The sequence below is a fragment of the Lycium ferocissimum genome, chromosome 10, assembly GCF_029784015.1.
Source record: "Lycium ferocissimum isolate CSIRO_LF1 chromosome 10, AGI_CSIRO_Lferr_CH_V1, whole genome shotgun sequence".
Taxonomy (NCBI): Eukaryota; Viridiplantae; Streptophyta; class Magnoliopsida; order Solanales; family Solanaceae; genus Lycium; species Lycium ferocissimum.
The window spans coordinates 61,540,849-61,560,811 of NC_081351.1; the positions used below are offsets into that span (position 1 = coordinate 61,540,849).

The 19,963-nt window shown below is 35.9% G+C and overlaps 1 protein-coding gene across 4 annotated transcripts; it reads left to right on the forward strand.

Annotated features, from left to right (window-relative positions):
* Nucleotides 1-424: 424 nt before the first annotated feature.
* Nucleotides 425-3,510, forward strand: LOC132034460 (uncharacterized). Of its 4 annotated transcripts, none has more exons than XM_059424819.1 (5): nt 425-794; nt 1,328-1,450; nt 1,483-1,999; nt 2,682-2,820; nt 2,929-3,510. In XM_059424819.1, the coding sequence occupies exons 3-5, from the start codon at nt 1,516-1,518 to the stop codon at nt 2,987-2,989; spliced, it is 684 nt and encodes a 227-aa protein (XP_059280802.1). In that variant the 5' UTR covers nt 425-794; nt 1,328-1,450; nt 1,483-1,515; the 3' UTR covers nt 2,990-3,510. The 4 variants fall into 4 exon arrangements, with proteins under 4 accessions (XP_059280802.1, XP_059280799.1, XP_059280803.1 ...); XM_059424816.1 differs by having other exon boundaries at nt 1,369-1,450; XM_059424820.1 differs by having other exon boundaries at nt 786-912; nt 1,369-1,450.
* The last annotated feature ends 16,453 nt before the right edge of the window (nt 3,511-19,963 follow it).

Below are 19,963 nucleotides of genomic sequence, written 5' to 3' on the forward strand. Positions count from 1 at the left end.
AAAATTCAAAAACAATGATAAGTTAATATGAAACCCCAAAATTAAAAGTCTTCTACATATTTCTTCCATTTAACTATAATTAATTAACCATATTTAACCATGATAAATTTCATGTAAGTTTGTTTTTATTCTTGTGAGGGCCACTCATGGTGGATTAAAAGGGAAAATTATCCAGGCTGGGATGTGTTATAAAGGGACCAGAGAAAAGTGTCGGTGGAAATAATAAAAAACATGGCAAATTTTTAGTGGGCAGAATCTCACTTTCTCACCTGGTTCGTCTTTTCCAGCGTGTTGTGTTGTCAAATCCATAATCAAAATGGTAGTAACAAATTTTGACAAGTCTCTTTCCTTAAACAATAATGATTGAGAAACTCACACAAACAAAAAAAAAAAAATGAAAAAAATATTCTTTCCGTTTCAATTTATGTAACATCTTTTCAATTTAGAGTTGCAAACAAATTGTGTAAAATTAAAAAAAAAACCCATAAATAATTTGAGGAGGAGGGAGCAGGAGTTTCGGTGTTAATTCCCACAGAAACACCCTCGTGCGTTTAGCCTTATTTGTCGCCAACTATCTCTCGCTCTAATAATTCAATTTAAATGCAAAGCTCTGGCAATATAATGGCACTCATCATATATTAATATGTACATATAAAATAATATACGTGCACTCCTCTTAATTGAACTTCTTCTCACTTTCAGATCTCCACAAAATATTTGAATCACACTCTTCTCTTTCACTATTAATTCTGTCTTTATTTGGATCTTGCCTTAATCTTCTTGTCCCCCTATAGGTACCTACAATCTTTCTTCTTTATCTTTAATAATGGGTCATTATTTCATTTGAATTCAAGTTTGCTTTGATATTTCCTTCCAAATTTATCTTTATTGAGCTAGGTTCTCATCCTAAAGGTACAATCTTTTTGCATAGACTGAATGAGTTGCTTCTTTATCTTTAATAAAAGTTTTCTTTTGATGTTTAGAGCTAGTTTAATTTGTTAGATTGAGATTGTAACTGATTTTGTTTTTTGTTTCACAAACAATTCATCTCAATTCTTTGCCAGCTGTACTGAATGTATGAGTTGTTTATTTGAAATTTTGAAGCTTTAGGGTCAAAGACGCGTAGGTACCACCAAAATATAAAGATAGGTTAAAGAAATCTTTTTTGAGATAGTAGAATTGATACTGTTTCCAAAAATTGAGTCTTTCTTGAGCAAATCATTGCCGGGGTTTAGCTGCTTACTGAATCTACTGGTAGGATTAGTTGTTAATTTGACCGAATAATCAAGAAAGTAATAATTCTGCTCTTTCAATTTGGCAATTGAAGTTCTCAGGAAACTGAACGGTGTTTGATATATTGTCTTTCAGAGTTTGTTTCAGCTGATATAACCTGTTGAATGATCAATCTTGGTGCTGGATTTCTGCGGTTTATATTTTCGAGTTTATAAGAAGTATAGAGAGATTTAATTTGAGTGGAGTTTTAGTATAGAGAGATTTAATTTGAGTGGAGTTTTCATGGATCATATCCCATCAACACCTTGTGATTTTGTGGTTGATCTTGAGATGTGCAAGAGCCCGAGCGAAGAAGCAGCAAGTCCTGATCCTATTCAAGTAGGGAAGAGTTTTTTCAACAATATATGTGATGATGAAGAACTTGTTAAAGCTGAAAATGGGCTTTGTATGATCAGCAATGTAAAGGATAAGGTCAAGGGGTTAGTGGCTGATAATAGTGTAGAGAAGAAAAAACTGAAAGACAAGCGTAAATCCACAAGTGCTAAAAAGCCTCCCAGACCTCCAAGAGGATTGTCCTTGGATGCTGCTGACCAGAAACTTATCAAAGAGATCGCTGAACTCACAATGATTAAACGTGCACGGATTGAGCGAATCAAGGCTTTGAAGAAACTGAAAGCAGCAAAAGCATCTTCAACTCCATCTTCGACAGGCAGTGTCCTTGCCTTTCTGTTCACTGTCATCTTCTTTCTCGTGCTGTGTTTTCAAGGTAATGATTTGGCATTGCTTGTATCTTTCATATGTCAATTTGCGAGTGTAATTATTTTATGAATCATGCTTTAGCATGCTGGAAACAGCCTCTCTACCCCACAAAGATAGGGATAAGGTTTGCGTACATCCTAACCTCCACAGACCCCACTTGTGGGATTACACTGGTATTTTGTTGTTTTTATGCTTTAGCATGCCGGGTAGTGTTAATTGCATTTAATACCTAGAGTAGTTATTTTTCTTTTATGTGTCATGCTTCTATGCACTTTCTTCCTAGCTTATCCTGTTTGAATAATTGCATTCGTAAAATTAGGGTATTTCATGAAGGTGTTAAATTATATGGACACATCGTTAACTTGTGATTTGTCCAGCATCATGTAAGCAACATCGTAGAGGCAGTCTCCGGCATCCCCTTAAACTGTTGGATGTATTTATGGATTGACTATACATCAACGTCATTCTTGTTTTGGAACGTCTATTTTCTTGTCTTGAGATGAATACTTGTGCGCATTATCTGAGGAATTTTCATTTTCTGCGAGGGACAGTGTTACTGGAAAGCACATATTTGCAATTGATTAACCCTCGCCGTTTTCTTTCTATTGCAAAATATTTGTTGCTACCAGATTTTTTTTTTCATGGAACGAATTATCTGATGATTTGGGACATTACCAAATTGTTTGTAGGGATGTCCTCTGGAAGTTCAGCTGTGAGTTCTCATGATTCGCCTCAACCAAGTGGATCAAGGTCAAATAGCTTCATTATTCAACAATACTACTCCGATCTATCCGCCAGAACTGCTGCTAAGAGTTCTGGGTCACCCAAGTATGTGCTATTTTGTTTGTCTATAATATGCTGAAAATATTTTGCTACATTTTTTCTGTAGATGATGATTGTACTGTGCTAAAATTTCATTTGTTTTGTATTCTGCAGTTTAGTTGAGCAGGTTTCTGGTTCGGATCTGAGGGACGGCCCGAAAAGAGTCACGACTTGAAGTATAGTGTGATTGTGGTGAATTTTAGAATATGCAAATATGAATAGGAACTGCCAACACGTCTATGATTTTGGGCAAGTTCTGCGGGAACTGTGAAACCTTGACTAAACATGAGACCTGCAACATTTGTATACCTTGTACAGTGATATATGCTGTTTGGTGAGAGAAGTAAATGCTTCTGCAGCATGGTAGGATATCTGTGGAATTGCTAATTAAGAAGCTTGCTACATATTGAGTAAGTTAGTTTTCTTGGGGAGTTACGTTTGTAACAAAATAACGACCGGTTTTAGTCTATACGTAGGATAATACAGTTCACTGAATAGTGAGATTTTTGCGGGTTTGAAGAGGATGAGGAGGAAAAAGACCCTTCAAGCGCTACTAACGCCTTGACATTATGCAGAGTGGCCTGATTGTGTCTTTTCTTCTTGTCATTTGTAGTTTGTTACTCAGTGTTGCCGGTTAATGTAGTGCCACGATGTTGTTGATGCTGATAAGGAAATTTATTGTGTGTTTGAGTTTAACTTCAATGTACTGATGGTATATAATATTTACTCAATTTTAGTGATAAACATTGTTGGGGAATTGTTAAAAGATGGTAATTAATCCCACTGATGTGACAAAAGTGTTTGATAAAAAATGAATGTTGGAATACTTGCTCAGAGATGCGCGTAACCAGCTAAATCCTTCTGTAACCAGCTAGATCCCAGCATTGCGCTGTTTTGACTTTGTTGCAGTGCTTCACTAGTAGTCAGTCAAGCATTCACCCAGCCACTGAAATAAATAAATAAATAAATAAAAAAAGTCAAGCATTCACCCCGAAAATTGCGGTCAGATATGCATATGTGCAAATTGATTTGCAGTGTCAACCGTGCAGAACAGCCTTCTCTTATTCTTCTGAGTTCGAAAATCATAAAAGTAGTCTCATTTTGATGAACCATACGAATAGATATAAATCACTCATATAATCGATTTCACAACTAATTTGGGATTGAGTCCTAGTTTTGATAAATGAAAAAAGATAATATAATAACTAATACATGAATAATTAAATCCTACATAACTAATCCTTGCATTATTAATATCTACATACAGTGGCGGAGTCAGGAATCTGGCTAAGGGTGTTCAAACTTATAAAGTAAATAACTTTTTTCAATAAGTGGGTGCACAAAATTTTTTAAATCAAAATAAATAAATTTTAGGCTTGCCATTTCCTTCGTAATTTTTCCTCAAGCATTATCCAAGAACTAAACTTTGAAATGTATTTTTGGGTTTTCACTGAAAGTTCTAGTTGAGCAAAGAAAATCACTCAAGAGAGTCCAGTTAAAAATCATTAGGCACCAGTAAAAACAAAAGATTGAATGGTAACATGAGAGAATTAAAAAAGAACTAGGGAAGTGAGAATCAGGCAGCCATCTTTGACGGTGTCCGACGAGTTTAGACTATGAGGTTTTAAACAAACTTATTGAGTAATTAAAAATCAAATCAAATGTACTTTATTTTTTAAATAAAACTAGTAAACTTTTTTGGCTTCAAGTGTCAAAAACATCAAAATTTTAAAAATAATATCTTTGTAAATTTAAGGAAATATTTTTATTTGGTTTGAAGTTTATATTGAACTGTAATTTTTATTGTGAAATTTTCTAATAAGAAAAAAATAAAAAAGATATGAGTGAAATGTTACACCCCGTAGTTTCGTATGTTGAGATTCGAGCTACCTTTCAGGAGGTATGTGAGCTTATATGTGTTTAACTTATGGCTATAAGGGTTTAAGTGTATATTATAAGCTATGGAAGGATTGAAGGGCAAGTGAATTAAGGAAATTAAATTTGTTGGAACTTGGAAGAGAATATGAGGGGTAATTTTGGCCCAACGTGGAGAAAGAATATCTTTTAGTAGATAAGGAGTTTTGAAGCAAGGTAAAAGCCTAAAATGAAGTTCGTTGAGTCTAGTTTCCAACCCAATAAATAGCTCGTCGATAGGATATCGGGATAGAGAATTATGGACGTTACAAGTTCGGCCGACAAAGCAAAAACGCGTGCTACGGTCTTTGCTACGATGAATCGACGGTACCGACTTGCTGATGACCCGACCCGAATTTGACCCACTATTTAAGGACCAAATCTGACCCAAAACCTCATTTTTCAGCCAAGAATCCTCCAAATATTTCCCAAACCTTCTAGAAAATTCTCCCAACTTCTATCCACCAGATTTTAACGCGAATTAAGTATAATCTTCGGATTTAAGGTTGGACAGCGCGTAGTTGCAATTATACTATCGTATTGCGGTGAAACTTGGCTTGGATTCAAGGTGATAATCGAAGATATTGTAATTCTAGCGGGTGAAAGGTATGAATTTTTCCTTATTAGTATTGATTTAAGCTTATCTACGGATGAAAAGTTACTAAATGAGCGTATAAGGAATTTATGGGTCGAAAAATTGGATAAAACATCGTGTGGGATGTTTATGGAATATTTTGGTGTTGATAATATTGTTGTTGATGTTGGTATTGTTGTTGTTGTTGTTGGTTGCTAAGTTGAGATTTTGGGCTAGGCGTATAAACAAAGGAGATGCTACCGAAATTTCGGCAGATTCTAGAAAGATTTATTTGGAGGCTTAGGATAAGTATATGACAACGGGCCTAATAATAGTATGAATGGTTTTATATATAGATTTCAAGACAGGAGTTAGTTGGAAAGTCGAGAAGCGAGGTTCCAGGTATGTTAAAGCTATCCTTTCCTTCTTTTTGGCATGATCTATGATAAGTGTGAAGCGTAATGATATCCATAATGAATCCATTCCTAGATGTAGGATATCCTGAGTTCCTTGACCTCTTAAGCCCGAAGGGGCCATCATTATTAAGCCGGAAGCGGCTGCCCGAAAGAGCCGTCATTATTAAGCCGAGCGAGCCGCATGGGAAGTACGAGTAGGGTAAAGGCATATATATATATATATATATATATATATATATATATATATATATATATATATATATATATATATATATATATATACATGCTGCATCAAAAGTTCATATGCACGTACATGTTTATCAGAGTTGGTTACAGGTACTGGTTGAGTCTGTTACTCTTTTATCATCCGAGTCGAGATATGTTGTTTCTGTTCTACCTTACATACTCGGTACGTTGTACGTACTGACGTCCCTTTGCCTGGGGGCGCTGCGTTTCATGCCACGCAGGTGCATACAGATGAGTAGAAGACATTTGGCTATAGGATGTTCCCAGGCTATCAGCTGGATTGGTGAGCTCCATCTTAGTTCGGAGTGTTGCCGAGTCAAAATACTTATGCTATGGTATTTTGTATATGTTAGAGACTTTGCAGACAGTGTCCTGTGGTATGTTTGTCGAGATGTCGACAGATTGATGTCAGTTGAGTCATTTGTGTACTTTAAAAGAGTATGTATTTTAGATGATTTCTTTTTGGAAAAATTTTATGTTCTTAAAAGTTTTTGAAATGACGGAGTTTTGATAGAGCGAATGTCGAGAGTTCGCTCGACTCTGATGAGAGTCGGGCGCCCGTCATGCCCTATTAGGATTGGGGTGTGACATGAAACCTTTCTAATTTATTATTTTAAGGTAGACAATCATTTAGATAGAATACTTCAAACAATAGAAAGCAAAAGAGGAATTGGGCCTATTGGCAACATAGAACGGGCAATTCGCACGAATGCCTTATTTTGGGGTGGTCTTTAATTTTTTTCTCTCGAATTGGTGGTCTTTAATTTTTTCCCTTCACCTAATATCATGATGTTTGGGGTTCGAACCCTGGCTCAATAAAAAAAAAAATCCGCAACACAGAGTTTTGTAGCAAAGTTAGGCCTATTCGAGCCAAAGTTAGACCTCACACAGAATTTTGAATGGAAAACTCTACCTGCAGGCAGAGTTTTTCATTCAAAATTCTGCCTGCAGCTAGAGTTTTGTATGCAAAACTGCCTTGCAAAATTCCTTCTTTTTTTTTTTTACCAAGCTGAGATTCGAACCCAGAACCTTGAGGTATTAGGCGGAGGACAAAAATTAAAAACCACCAATTTGAGGGGAAAAAAATTAAAGACCAGTGCTTTTGAAGGGAAATCCACACAAAAAAATAACATAGAATGCAGTGCATGTCCAACAAGCTTTAAAAAGAACTGCGCAATTTGCTTTAGCGCGGATTCGAACCCGCGGCATAAGACTCACATTGACCTATGTACCCGCTATAATTGTCCACCCCTGCCTACATAACTCCGACCCCCAATTCAAATTTCAGATATGAATTCTCCTTGATGTCCCCCCCCCCCCCCCTCTCTCCTTTTTTTTTTTTTGAGGTATCATCCACTCTGAACGAGCTTGTTTGCGATAATCCACATTTTTTAACTAGAGCTTTGAAGCTATGCTAATGGCTGTCAATGGCTTCCCGCTCCTTCTTCACATTTTTCAGCAACCAAAATGTATATAAACTTCAAGTATAACTTCGAACAACGATTACATACATCTATATCTATGTATATAAAATAGGAGAGGTATAAACAATGTGGTTAAGCCAAGTGGCAAGCTAATAACAAGTCACTTGGCAAATTTAAGGCATAGCTAATGAGAATTAGGACAAAATTAAAAAGAATTAATAAATAATTTTTTTAAATTGAATAAAAGATAAAACTCAATTTGCAAGATTAGAATAGTTTCCAACTCTATTCAAATTCAAAATACTGATGTTTATCACTTTTTTTTTCCATTATATTTTATCTCAATCATCTATATAATGTTACGACCTGTTAAGTTATTATAGTGTTTTGACCCATTTAATCTTGTTGACCCTTCCCCAAGTCCCGTTAGAATAATCTATGACTTAATGAAGTCATTGGGTTGGTTTCCACAAGGTTCGAATGTAAAATGAGTCATTGATGGAGAAGCTAGTTAAGTTAGCAAGTTAGAGCTGACCACGGTCAACGTCGGGTTAGAATGACCCCGTGTCAATGTTTTGGAAGTTCCAACATGTTAATATGATGATTTTGAACTTGTCCACAAGTTTTGGTGAGGTTCTGAAGAGTTTCAGATGGGTTTGGGTTTTGTCGCGCTCGTATTCGATGTTTTCGCCGTAGGTCTGTGGATAGAAACGATCCAGTTTGATCAAACAACCTTTTTTTTTGTGTGAGGTTTGAACCATTAGATCCGTATCGTGATGACGAAGCTATAGCAAAAATAATCATCGCGTTTCGCCTTTGGATGAGGGAGTTATGCCCTTTTTCGTTCGGGCTGTTCTAGCAGAGGCCGCTATAGCGGGTCTGTCCGTCGCAGCGACCAACTGGACACTGCAGCGACCGACGGGGGTAGAAAAGCCCTATTTTTATACTCCAACTCCTACCCATTACCCACAAGATCCCAAAGTCAGTTTTCAAGAGATAAATAGGCAAACTTCATTCCATTCTTTGGTGAAAGCATCTTGGAGGGTAAGTCCCCACCTTTATTTGTTCCTTTTCCTTTCTTCTTCAAGTTCCATGATTATTTTAAGGTCCATCAATGGTGGGTGAAAATCCTAGAACCCTAGAATTAGTAAACCCTTAAACAATTGGTGAGTTGTTGATTAATCATCTAGGAGTATAGATTATCACTTTTTAGGAAGGGAATTTGATTTCTTATGGTTGAAATTGCATGTTGAGACTTAGGGTTCTAATAAATATGAAAACTTTGTCCTAAAATCTGTTTTAAAGGGTAAAATTGATTAGAAACCTATGAATTAAAGGTTAATGATTGTAGAGATAGAAGTTATGATAAATTCACCATTAAAGGATGGTTTTATCCATTAGAAAGAGTTGAAGTAAGCGGGTCTTCTTCCCCAAATTGTTGTTCTTGTTTAAATACATGGTTTGAGTTGGGTACGGATAACACCGAGCCTTGGTAGGGCCAGGTATGTATAATGACAGAGCCTTGTCATGGCCGGGTATGCGAATCACCGAAACCTTGTGGTCGGGTACGGTATGAGTGTGAATATGAATATGAATGCGAATACGAATATATATGTATGTATGTACATGAGTAAGCATTAGAAATGGAAGGTCCCTATAAAAGACAAGTAAGTAGATATGATGAAGGCCACTAGAGGTACAAATGACTCTATTACCTCCTGATTCTCCCATCTTATGCTATATCTTATGCTATTTTTTGTGCTGTCTCTTATGATTCTACTATGATGTTGATTATGCTTTACATACTCAGTACATTATTCGTACTGACGTCCTTTTGTTTGTGAACGTTGCGTCAAGCCCGCAGGTGGACAGGGAGACAGGCTCAATCCATAGATTTCTTATTCAGGGACTACATAGAGGAGCTCCATTTCATCCGGAGCTACAACTTTTGGGTATTATTCTTTTGTGTACATAAATATGGGCATGGTGGGGTCCTGTCCCGCCTATATGTTGCTACCTACTCTTCATAGAGGCTCGTAGACAGTTGTGTATGGTTAGATGTCTTGCAGCCTTGTCGGCACATATTTTGTATATCATTTTGATAGCCTCGTCGGCTTGCATATATGGATATGGGCATTGCTGTTGATGATGATATAAATGTGTTGTCGCCCAATGAGATTAGTACTACTAATGTAATTAAATTATGCGTAGGCCATGTGGCCCACTTAGATGTGAATGAAAATGTACGATAAGAGTTGCCCGGGTGGGTTAGCACCGGCTGCTCGTCATGGCTCTCCGGTTGGGTCGTGACAGTTTGTTTCTTACTTAGCATCATATTGTTAGACTTTGACCGTTATGAGGTGCTTCGGAAATAGAAGGCTCGTGTGGAGTAGTTTGTGGCCCCTGTTCTGCATTCGAGGTAGGTTACGGCTTACTTTAGTTAGACTTTGATTAGCGAAACGTATATATTATGTAGAATTGATGGGAGAAAGCATGATTAGGTCTTCGGACATGGTGTTTTGGTTGGATATTAGCTAGGTTGGTATGACTTCTAATTTTGTGGGCTCGTCGCCATTACTTTATATAGTGAAATATGAGGTGTAGTTGTATTCATACTGTGGCGATTCGGGATGGATTTCTATTGGGTTGATAGTTGTTGATGGTGGCTCGTTGCCCTGTTATTGTGATTAGACGTATTACCTAAATTGTCGTGTTATACTCAATTCTGTCTTATTATGACATATATCATCGGAGAAATGAAGGCTACTGAGTTTAGACCTGAATTGCGATTTATATATTTATGATAGTACGTAGATGAACACTTGATGTATGATTTACTGTTGATGATAATATATAGAAAAATGGAGCATCTTGGTGATACAAGACTTAGTTGTGAGGCGTACTTGCTACATGTGGAAGTAAAGAGGGACATAGACCATTATGTTGTTTGAGACGGGTTGTATGATTCATTTCATGGTTGAGTTGATCTAAGTCTTGATATGACTTGTGGCTTTGTGACTTGTACCTTCATCGTTAGTCTATTTGCGTTGATGTACCGTGTTTACACTCATTTATGCATTCATACACTCATACATGATGGAAATGGTTTGGTAACGATTCATGAAAGACTTGTGGCATGATGCCGTGTGGTTGACATTGATATTGCTATTGTTCATAGTCCATACATACTAATGAACTGGAATACGTGGACACATACATTGTGATGTGAAATTTGTGAAGAAGTTAATATAATCTTCTTGTTGAACTTGTGATACTATTTGATGCTAGTTTTGAGCTCGTGGTCCGAGGTTCGTTTCGGAAATGAGTGGTACATAATGTGGATCCACGTCCGAGGTTCTTTTCGGAGCGGAGGATTTATGACTCGGGTCCGATGAGTATCCGGAACGAGTGGTACATGGACACCATGGGTCCCCTGCAGGTCATGACTACTGGGCAAATGACACCAGTTAGCATGTATGTACAGTTCGAGTGATTGGCTAGCGCATTGCATTGTATTGCATAACATCATATTTTGCATTGCACATCATTATATCTCATTCAACATTATTATATGCTCGTTTAGTTCTGATTTTGGTATGGTTTGTTGAATAGCTATTATGATATAGATATGATCATTGACTGAGTAAAATTGTGGGTTAGTGATTCTACCTAGGGTCGGAACTTGGACTTGTGATTATCGGTGAGATTATTGAAACTTGACGAGACTTATGGTTTAGAAGCTCTATCTTAGGTCGTGACTCTCGTTATGGGATATTTGTGACTTGGATTTGAGTGTTAAGTGCCTATCTGTTTATCTTGTTGATTTTATGCTTATATACGTGAACTAATCTTAGTCGGCCTATGATGCTTACCGGTACATAGTGTTTGTACTGATACTACCTTGCTGCACCCTTTTTGAGTGCAGATTGTGTTTCAGAGATTTCATCCAGACTACATCTCTAGCTTGAAGCTAGTTAGCTTGATCGGATCCGAGGGTGAGCTTCTATCCATGCCATGCCACCTCAAGATCTCTCTTTCCAGATGTCTACTTTTATTCCAGACATTATTTGTTATTATATTTGAGATATACTTCATTCTGTAGGCATTATTGGTTAGAGTCCTTGTACAATGCCTTTCAGCTTCTGGGGGCGTAATAATTACACCTTGTAGTTTTGTACGTTGAGGCTCGTTAGGTGTTAGTTGTTCTGATTGTGGACACTAGAGTTATCTTCTTGGATATATGAGATTATATGCGCCTATCTTATGGTTATGAGGGGTTTAAGTTCATGTAATAAGTTATGGAAGTATTGGAGAACAAGTGAATTTAGGAAATTGAGTTTGTCGGAACTTTGGGAAAACTTGGCAGAATTTTGGATAGGATTTTTGGTCCAACTTGAGAAAGGTCTATCTCTTAGAATATGAGGAGTTTTGGTGTGTATCTTTTATCCAAATTGAAGTTCATTGAGTCTAGTTTCCAACGCAACAAACCGTTCGTCAATGTGACATCGGAGTAGAAAGTTATGGGTGTTTTAAGACAGACTGTTCGGGTAGAGAAATTTGACGGTTCAGTTTGACGGACCGCAGAATTTTCTGCGGACCGTCAAATAATTTTTTTCCCACCGTAAAGCAGTTCCAGAGAGCACATTTTGGGTGGTCATTTGATGGACCAATTTGACGGAAATACGTCAAATATTCTCCGCGGTCCGTCAAAGTACCACCCCAAAGTAAGTCGGTGGACAACTTTTTGATGTTATAAATTTGATCCAAGGTTCATTTTTCATCATTTTTACCTCAAAATTCATCCAAACACTTCCCAAAACCCTCTCCCCAAGTTCATATGCTAATAAAGGTCAAACCCTAGAGGATTAAGAGAATTAAGTGCTAGAAAGCTTACTAGGGTTTGTAGAGTTCAAGAATTCCTTTAGTGTTGATGTTGGAGGTTTCACTCTAGTGGAATAATTTGATCCAAAGCTTGCTCTTGTGTGATTAAGGTAAGTTTTCACATCTATTGCATGTTGTTAAGGTTGTTTGATTGTTATACAATTTGGTTGAAGGAGGAAAATGAAAAGAGAGTTTAATTATGGATTTGAGGATATTTTGAGTTATAATTTTTGGCATATTATGAGTATAATCTTGTTATGAGTGGTAATGATGATGATGAGTAAGCGTTGTATACAAGTGTATATGGAGTTGTGTTGAAATTGTTGTTAGGGTTTGATTATGAAAGGGAGTTTTGGGCATTGAGTGGAGAATAACTTGAATGAAGTCTCTTAATTATAGTATTGTTGATGATGTTATTGTTGATTAGGAATTGTTTTGGAATTTAGTAGAAGTAGATGAAATAGGGGAAGAGCTGATCAAATTTCGTTAGTTCGTTAATGATGCTAGTTTGAACTTAAGAGTGTTTTCAAGACTTAACCTTAGTATGAATCCTCGTGAATGAAGATTTTGCGGACTTGGGAGGAGAACGTTAAGTAATTAAGGAGACGTAAAGATATGTTAAGGCTAACCTTTTCTTTCTAGGGCATGATTCCCTATTCGTAAACTCATACGTGATATCCATAATATTCCTATTCCTAGAAATTCTATAAGCTCATAATTTTTAAGATTCTCATGATATGGTTGATAATGTTTTTTTATAATGATAATGATAATGATAATGATGATGATGATGATTTCAATTCTAGAGATGCCAAAGCTTAAAGTTCTTAATGTGCCAAAGCTTAAAGTTCTTAATGTTCTCATGATACTATTGAGCTTGTCATATGATTATCGATTGTATCCATTGTTGTTGATCTCATCTTATAGTAGTTTTTCGTCCAAGGTGAGATATAGCGATGATGACGATTCCATAATAGAAATCGGAGGTTTACCGACCTTACGTCACTCCAATAGAGTAGTAACATTTCATTTGGGCTCTCAGGCATGCTTATTATATATATGTATGTATTTTCTCACACCGCGTTGTGCTATAGCCGGCCGGGCAGACATATAGATATACACACCACTGCAGTGGGCAGCTTATGATATCGTCCCGGATGCGAGATGCCCGAACGCGGGGTAATGATGATAACACCATGCCTATATGGCCGGATAGTATGCTATACATATGATGATCACACTGCACCTATATGGTCAGGCAGTATACTATATATATAGAAGATGTTGTTTGGAAGGAAAAACTAAACATGCATGATATCCGCCTTAAGAGGTAATCAGATGTACAGGTTATCTCTTTCATCTCATGCTCCTTATATCTTTATTATGTTGTTATTCATGCCTTACTTACTCAGTACATTGCTCGTACTGACATTCTTTTCTTGTGGACGCTGCGTTCATGCCCGCAAGTAGACAGGGAGATGGATCTGACCCTTAGGTGCTTCATCAGCGGAGTCTCAGGAGTGCTCCATTTATTTCGGAGCCGCAGTCTATTGGTACTCTCCTTTTGTATGTATATATTTGGGAACGGCGGGGTCCTGTCCATTTTTATGATTTTCAGTATTCTATATAGAGGCTCGTAGATATATGTGTGGATAGTTAGAAGTTTCATAACCTCACCGGTGTATATCTTGTATATTATTTTTGTAGCCTTGTCGGCTTGCGCATATATAAATGGGCATAATTGTTGATGATCTTATTGATGAGTTGATTTTCGAGAATTCATGCTCGTACAGATTGTGATAGTTATGAGTTAGCTAAGTGGTCCACCAAGCTATGGTTATGTGAAGCAGGTTTAGTGGTGCGCGGTAGGTTAGCTCCGGGTACCCGTCATGGCCCTCCGGTTGGGTCGTGACAGTAATAGTTAAGACTTCCGCACTTGTATTATCTATTAATTACTACTTGTTTTATTTATTTATTCATTCACATGATCATTGATATAAATGATTAAAGAAGTTAAAAATTGGCTAGTGATTAATGGGTAATGGGTAAGGTTCGCCTACTAGTGATAATAAGGTAGGTGCCCGCACGATCGGTAAATCGAGTATATATATATATATATATATATATATATATATATATATATATATATATATATATATATAGGAGAGGTGCAAGCAATATGGTTAAGCCAAGTGGCAAGCTAAGGACAAGACATTTGGCAATTTTAAGACAATTTAATGAGAATAATGACAAAGTTTTTAACATCTTTTAATAACATTCCAAAATTGGAAAATAATTTTTGAAAAAATAAAGTTTAAACTTTTGAATTTAAAACAAGCAATATTTATCCGCATTTAGGATAAGGCTTTAAACTTTGTCCTTAACAATATACCTCAATAGGATTATTCAACTACGAACACATCTATTAAGAACGAGTTATTTATCAACCAGATTTCATATTTAATTAAAATATAATTGACAGATAAAAATAACTTATCCTTAACATATCATAATTATATGTCACGATCCAATTTAGCTAAGTCGTACGGGCACTTACCTTTCCCACCTCGGTAAGCGAACCCTCAACCCAACGATAATAAAAACGTAAATAAATAATTCAATAAGCGGAAGAGAATAAATCATGTAAGTCTGCCGATAATAATATAGAAACAATGTGGAAATAAGGAAATACACCTCAGAGTCTGGTCTAATCCATACAAGAGCATCTAACTAGAAATATACAAGTCTGGAATATCAATAATACATTCAGTCTGAATATGTCTCAGAATGGAAAATAAGACATAAATAAGAACAATCTTCAAGACAGCGGACGTCTCGTGCTCACCCTGTAGACTCTAAGCAAATCTAGGAGCGACTATCAGCCACGAGAAACAGAAGTAGATCCAACCTGGAATTCTGCCTTCATAAAAGAATGCAGCAAGTGCAGTTCAGTACAAAATCACAATACTTGAAGGTATCATAGGACGACTAAGTACAACTAACATAATCCAGACAATAAGGTAATATAAGCAGATAAATCATTAAATATAAGTCAAAAACAAGTCAGAACCAAATACACGTCATCACCTAGGTGGTAGCATCTAAACCCAAGTGTGCCAATTCTCAATGTGTCCAATCCGTATCCAAATAAGACAAGTCAATCACCAGGTCATCACAACATGAGCCATAGTGCAATGCAAGGCAATAATGTATGAAATGCAATGCAATGCTGTGTACACATGTACTCCGGACGAAAGTATCGACGTCTCGGTAGCACAACCCATGGGGGACCCGCAAAGTCCATATGCCACTCGTTTCGGATCTTTACCCAAAGGTAACGAGACTCCGAATCTTTGCCCACCGATAATTTTCATCAGCACACCCATGGGGGACCTGCGAAGTTCATGTACCTCTCGGTCCGACACTGCTACCACACAACCACGATTCCGGAACAATAATCGGATATCGAACCTCACGTCACTCTTATCTGACTGAGCCCAGCTTTTCAGAGTGTTTCCTCAAGTATCATCAATGTATCAACAGTATATCATGAAGGATGAGAATGCGTGCAATGTATGAGTCAACATCCATGATCAGATCAATATCACAAGTACCAAGCATGGGTATGCCAACAATATCATGAAAGACTACACAAGTCATATAGAACACTATCCTCGTATCAAATGTCAACAAGTAAGATACTACAATATCATGATCAAGATGTATCAATAGTCGCCAATATTGCTATCACTACGTGGCATCAGGCCAACAGCAATAGAACAAAGCAAGTCACAACACAACAGGGTGGCTGGCCCTAATCACATAATAGGGCCCCACCTAAGACTATCCAACCCAACTTCATACCCGAAGGTTTACATGCTTTCTCCGACAATATCGTCTAAATATATGCTTCGTTACACGAAGTCTCACCATAGGGTAAGCCATAACTTACCTGGAAGGCCGAACAACAATAACACCAACAATCACTCCTTAGCCTTTCCTTTCCGCCGAGTCTCGAGATCAAGAAAGTCTAAGCATATTCGAAACATGGAATTAGAATCAAGACGAGCGTCAAAAGCAACCCTACTTCTATCAAGACCTAAATCCCCAACCTATGGAATAAGGTTTATGAACATGAAGGGTGAAATTAGGAATCTAAAGGTCCCAACATGAAATTAAACCTCTAGGTGATCAATTCCCATTAATAGCAAGTTAGAATAATCAACAATTTACTCTAATTCGGATTCTAGGCAAAACCCCCAAATTTGGGTATAAACCCTAACATCTAAATCCACAAATTAGCCTCTAATTAGGAAGCAGTTATGAAATAAGGGTTCTAATCATCAATTCAATGCTTAAAGAAGTTAACCCAAACAACAATTCATGGTTTAGAAGCCTAGAAGGAATATTCACTTAAACCCACTTTTAATCTTTACTTAAAGAACTATCAAGGAAAAGGGATTCTAAGATGATAGGGATAATGGAATAGCAAAGAGATAAGAAAGACTTACCACGAAGAATCCTCTAGAATTTCCCCCAAAAGCTTAATTTTCGGAATAGTAATAAATGAGAGACTAAGGGCTTTTAATACACACTTAATGAATATAACGGGCCCAATACCGATACGGCGGCAGCGGGACCGCTACGGCGGTACCGCCCCGATGTCCACTCAGACCGCTGAGACGGTCGAGCCACAAAGCATTGTGCCGCCACAGCGGCCAATACCACCGCTCTGGCAGTATCGTTATGGCGGTAATAGTGCCGCCAGGGTTGACACCAGCACAGATTTTTCCTGAAATAAACACAATATCAATCCGAAATCCCGACTAATATCCGTGACCATCTGCTCACAAAACACAAACACAGATACACATAAAAACACCCTGTGAATGCACTCGTGGTCTCAGAATTCCCAACGGAGGTCTCGTTGACTGAGTCAACCCCCGATACCTCAATTCCCATTTCCCAACCCGAGTTCCAAAATGCACCCAAGTACATTCGAAATTGAACCAGATATACACACAAGTTCTAAAAGGCCATCCGGACCTCTCGAAATCGACGGATTTCCGAAAAAGGTCGATTTACCCAAAAGTCAATTTTGAATCAACTCTTTTTCGCTTACAGCCCAAATTTCACAAAAATTCGCCCGAATCAAATCTAAACACCTCGGGAAGCGTGTCAACGGTCCCCTCGGGTCAAAAGTGAGGTAACCGAGCTCAAGAAAGGGGTTGAGAGTGCCGGAAAGACTATAACGACCAAGCGGGTCGTTACATTATAGGACTATTCAAACTCAAAAATATATTTAAAAAAGGAAGAAGAAGCCATTCAACAACTTCTAACGAGATTATTATGCATAGCGGCTCACTTGACAGTGAAGCTAATTCAAATTAAGAGTAGTCCTATGCATTAGGTGCTTGACGAATCATACAAATATAAATAGAATTAGAATATCATAATATATTGTTTCTGATTCTAAAGTCTAATTAAAACGAAATCTTGACAAAAAATGTCCTTACTTCCATATGTATGAACTAAATTAAAACTGAAATCACAATTTAAAAAATTGTTACTCTACATGTGAATTTAATAAAAATAGATGTATATTAATTTTTGTAAAAATTGATTATTATTTTTTGTAACAAAAGAAAGTAAGAAAGAAAAGAAGATAAAAGAGAGGAATAATAACGTATGGGAAAAGGTAAAAGACATGGATACCAAATGATAATGGACTACACTGTTTCATTTAATTTTAATATAAAAAACTTTGAAGAGTCACACATCTATTCCAAATATATTTTTTTCCAACTAAAATCTATATTTTATAAGATAAGTATACGTTAGAATCCTGTCTAAAAGGATTATTCTTAACAAAATGATATAATATTTGAATTTGAAATTTAAATGAAATTTGAGTTGACATAAAATTCTTCTTAACCTCCTATATATATATATATATATATATATATATATATATATATATATATATATATCTATATTATAAACACGTATATATATATATATATTTAAGTTCCTTGCATTTGCTAATCTCTTGTTTGCAGTGGGCCCACGTCCAAGTCCACTTGCTATTTATGACCCTTTGCTTTCCATTTTATTACTTCAGTGCTTTGACCCTTTGCTTTCCATTTTATTACTTCAGTGCTTTATATTATTTTTATATATATTTTTACTTATAATAAGGGAGAATTTAAAGATTTTGTAGCCATTTAGTTAGATTTTAACTAATGGTTAGGCTTTTCTTTTGACTTTCTTAGCCTATTATCATTTCTACTCTATTTTCTTGTCCATTTCTATGCGAGTTCCTAAAATTGGTGTATATTAATAGTTATAATACTTTTTGTGAATCTTTATATGGTACTTTTATCTTTTATATTTAGTCCAAATAAATATTTTTTATATATAATTAAGAAGATATTAATAGTTTTATATATCAAATTTATCATTATTTAGATAAATGAATTTTTACACAACTAAAAAATTATATTAAATGGGCAAATTAAAGTAAAAATGCTTTTTACCTTCTAAGGATAGGTGATTTCTTAAGGGTGTGCTTTATAGACCGAGTTTTAGATTACCTTTCATATTATTTGTCTACATTTTGGCAAATTTTAATTTTGCATGCATTTGTTTGAAAATAAAAAGAATCTAGATATACTCTAAGAAAAATATTATTTTCTAACTTACAAAAACTTCTATATTAATCAATATATTAGAAACATTGAGAAAGTGTCGAACTATTTTTACAACTAATATAATGTTACAAAAGCAAAATAAAAAGCAAGAGTAGCAAAAAAAAAACACAAAAAAAGGTTGTAAATATAAATTTTAATGTAGTTTGGGCCGATTGTTAATATATATATATATATATATATATCTTTTTAGCAAAACTTAAATCAATATTAGGTTTCCTCCTCCTTTTTCTATTGTTATCTAGCTAAAGTCAGTTTCCTTATATCCGCACATTGCTCTAAAAATCCATTATACTAGCTCTTTATTTTTTTCTCAATAAAAATCTTACTGTTTTCTTGCTTTATTTTATCTTTTTTGTAACCATGTTAATTTTGGATGTTAAGAATAAATTATTTGTTGCAGTTTTGTAAATTTTAGTGAAGAAAAAGTTGTTAATAGTGTATTGTTAATAGGTTTGAATCCAATATGCTTACATTCTCGGGGTGCTATAATGGTGGAGATGATAAGGAGATGACAGAACCCGGAAAGATACGACATATTAAAGGCAGAAATTTTATACGTGAAATTCCAAGTGTACATCATTTTCTCATAATGAATCATCATGGTAATGTACTTCAAAGATTTAGAAGATTCTTCCACTTATACATGTTTTTTGTATTTGTGTTTCTTACTTTGTCAGATTTCAATTTTGTATGGCACAAGGTAAATGAGAAATAAAAAAGAGAACAAGAGTAATACTCGACACAACAAAAATGTTCATATTTATGTGGTACTTGGTAAAGTATATGAAGGTCAAGACTAAACAGCCCAAAATCGGCACAAGTGATAAATTAGAGAAAACCAAACCATTTGACAAGTTTGATGAATCAAATAAATATGTAAATTTTCTTCATCAGATTTTCTTATTAACTTTTTTTTAATTTCTGTAATAAGTAACTTTTTTTCTTTTTCTGTAGGGAATAATTCGAAGATGAAATGGAGAGACA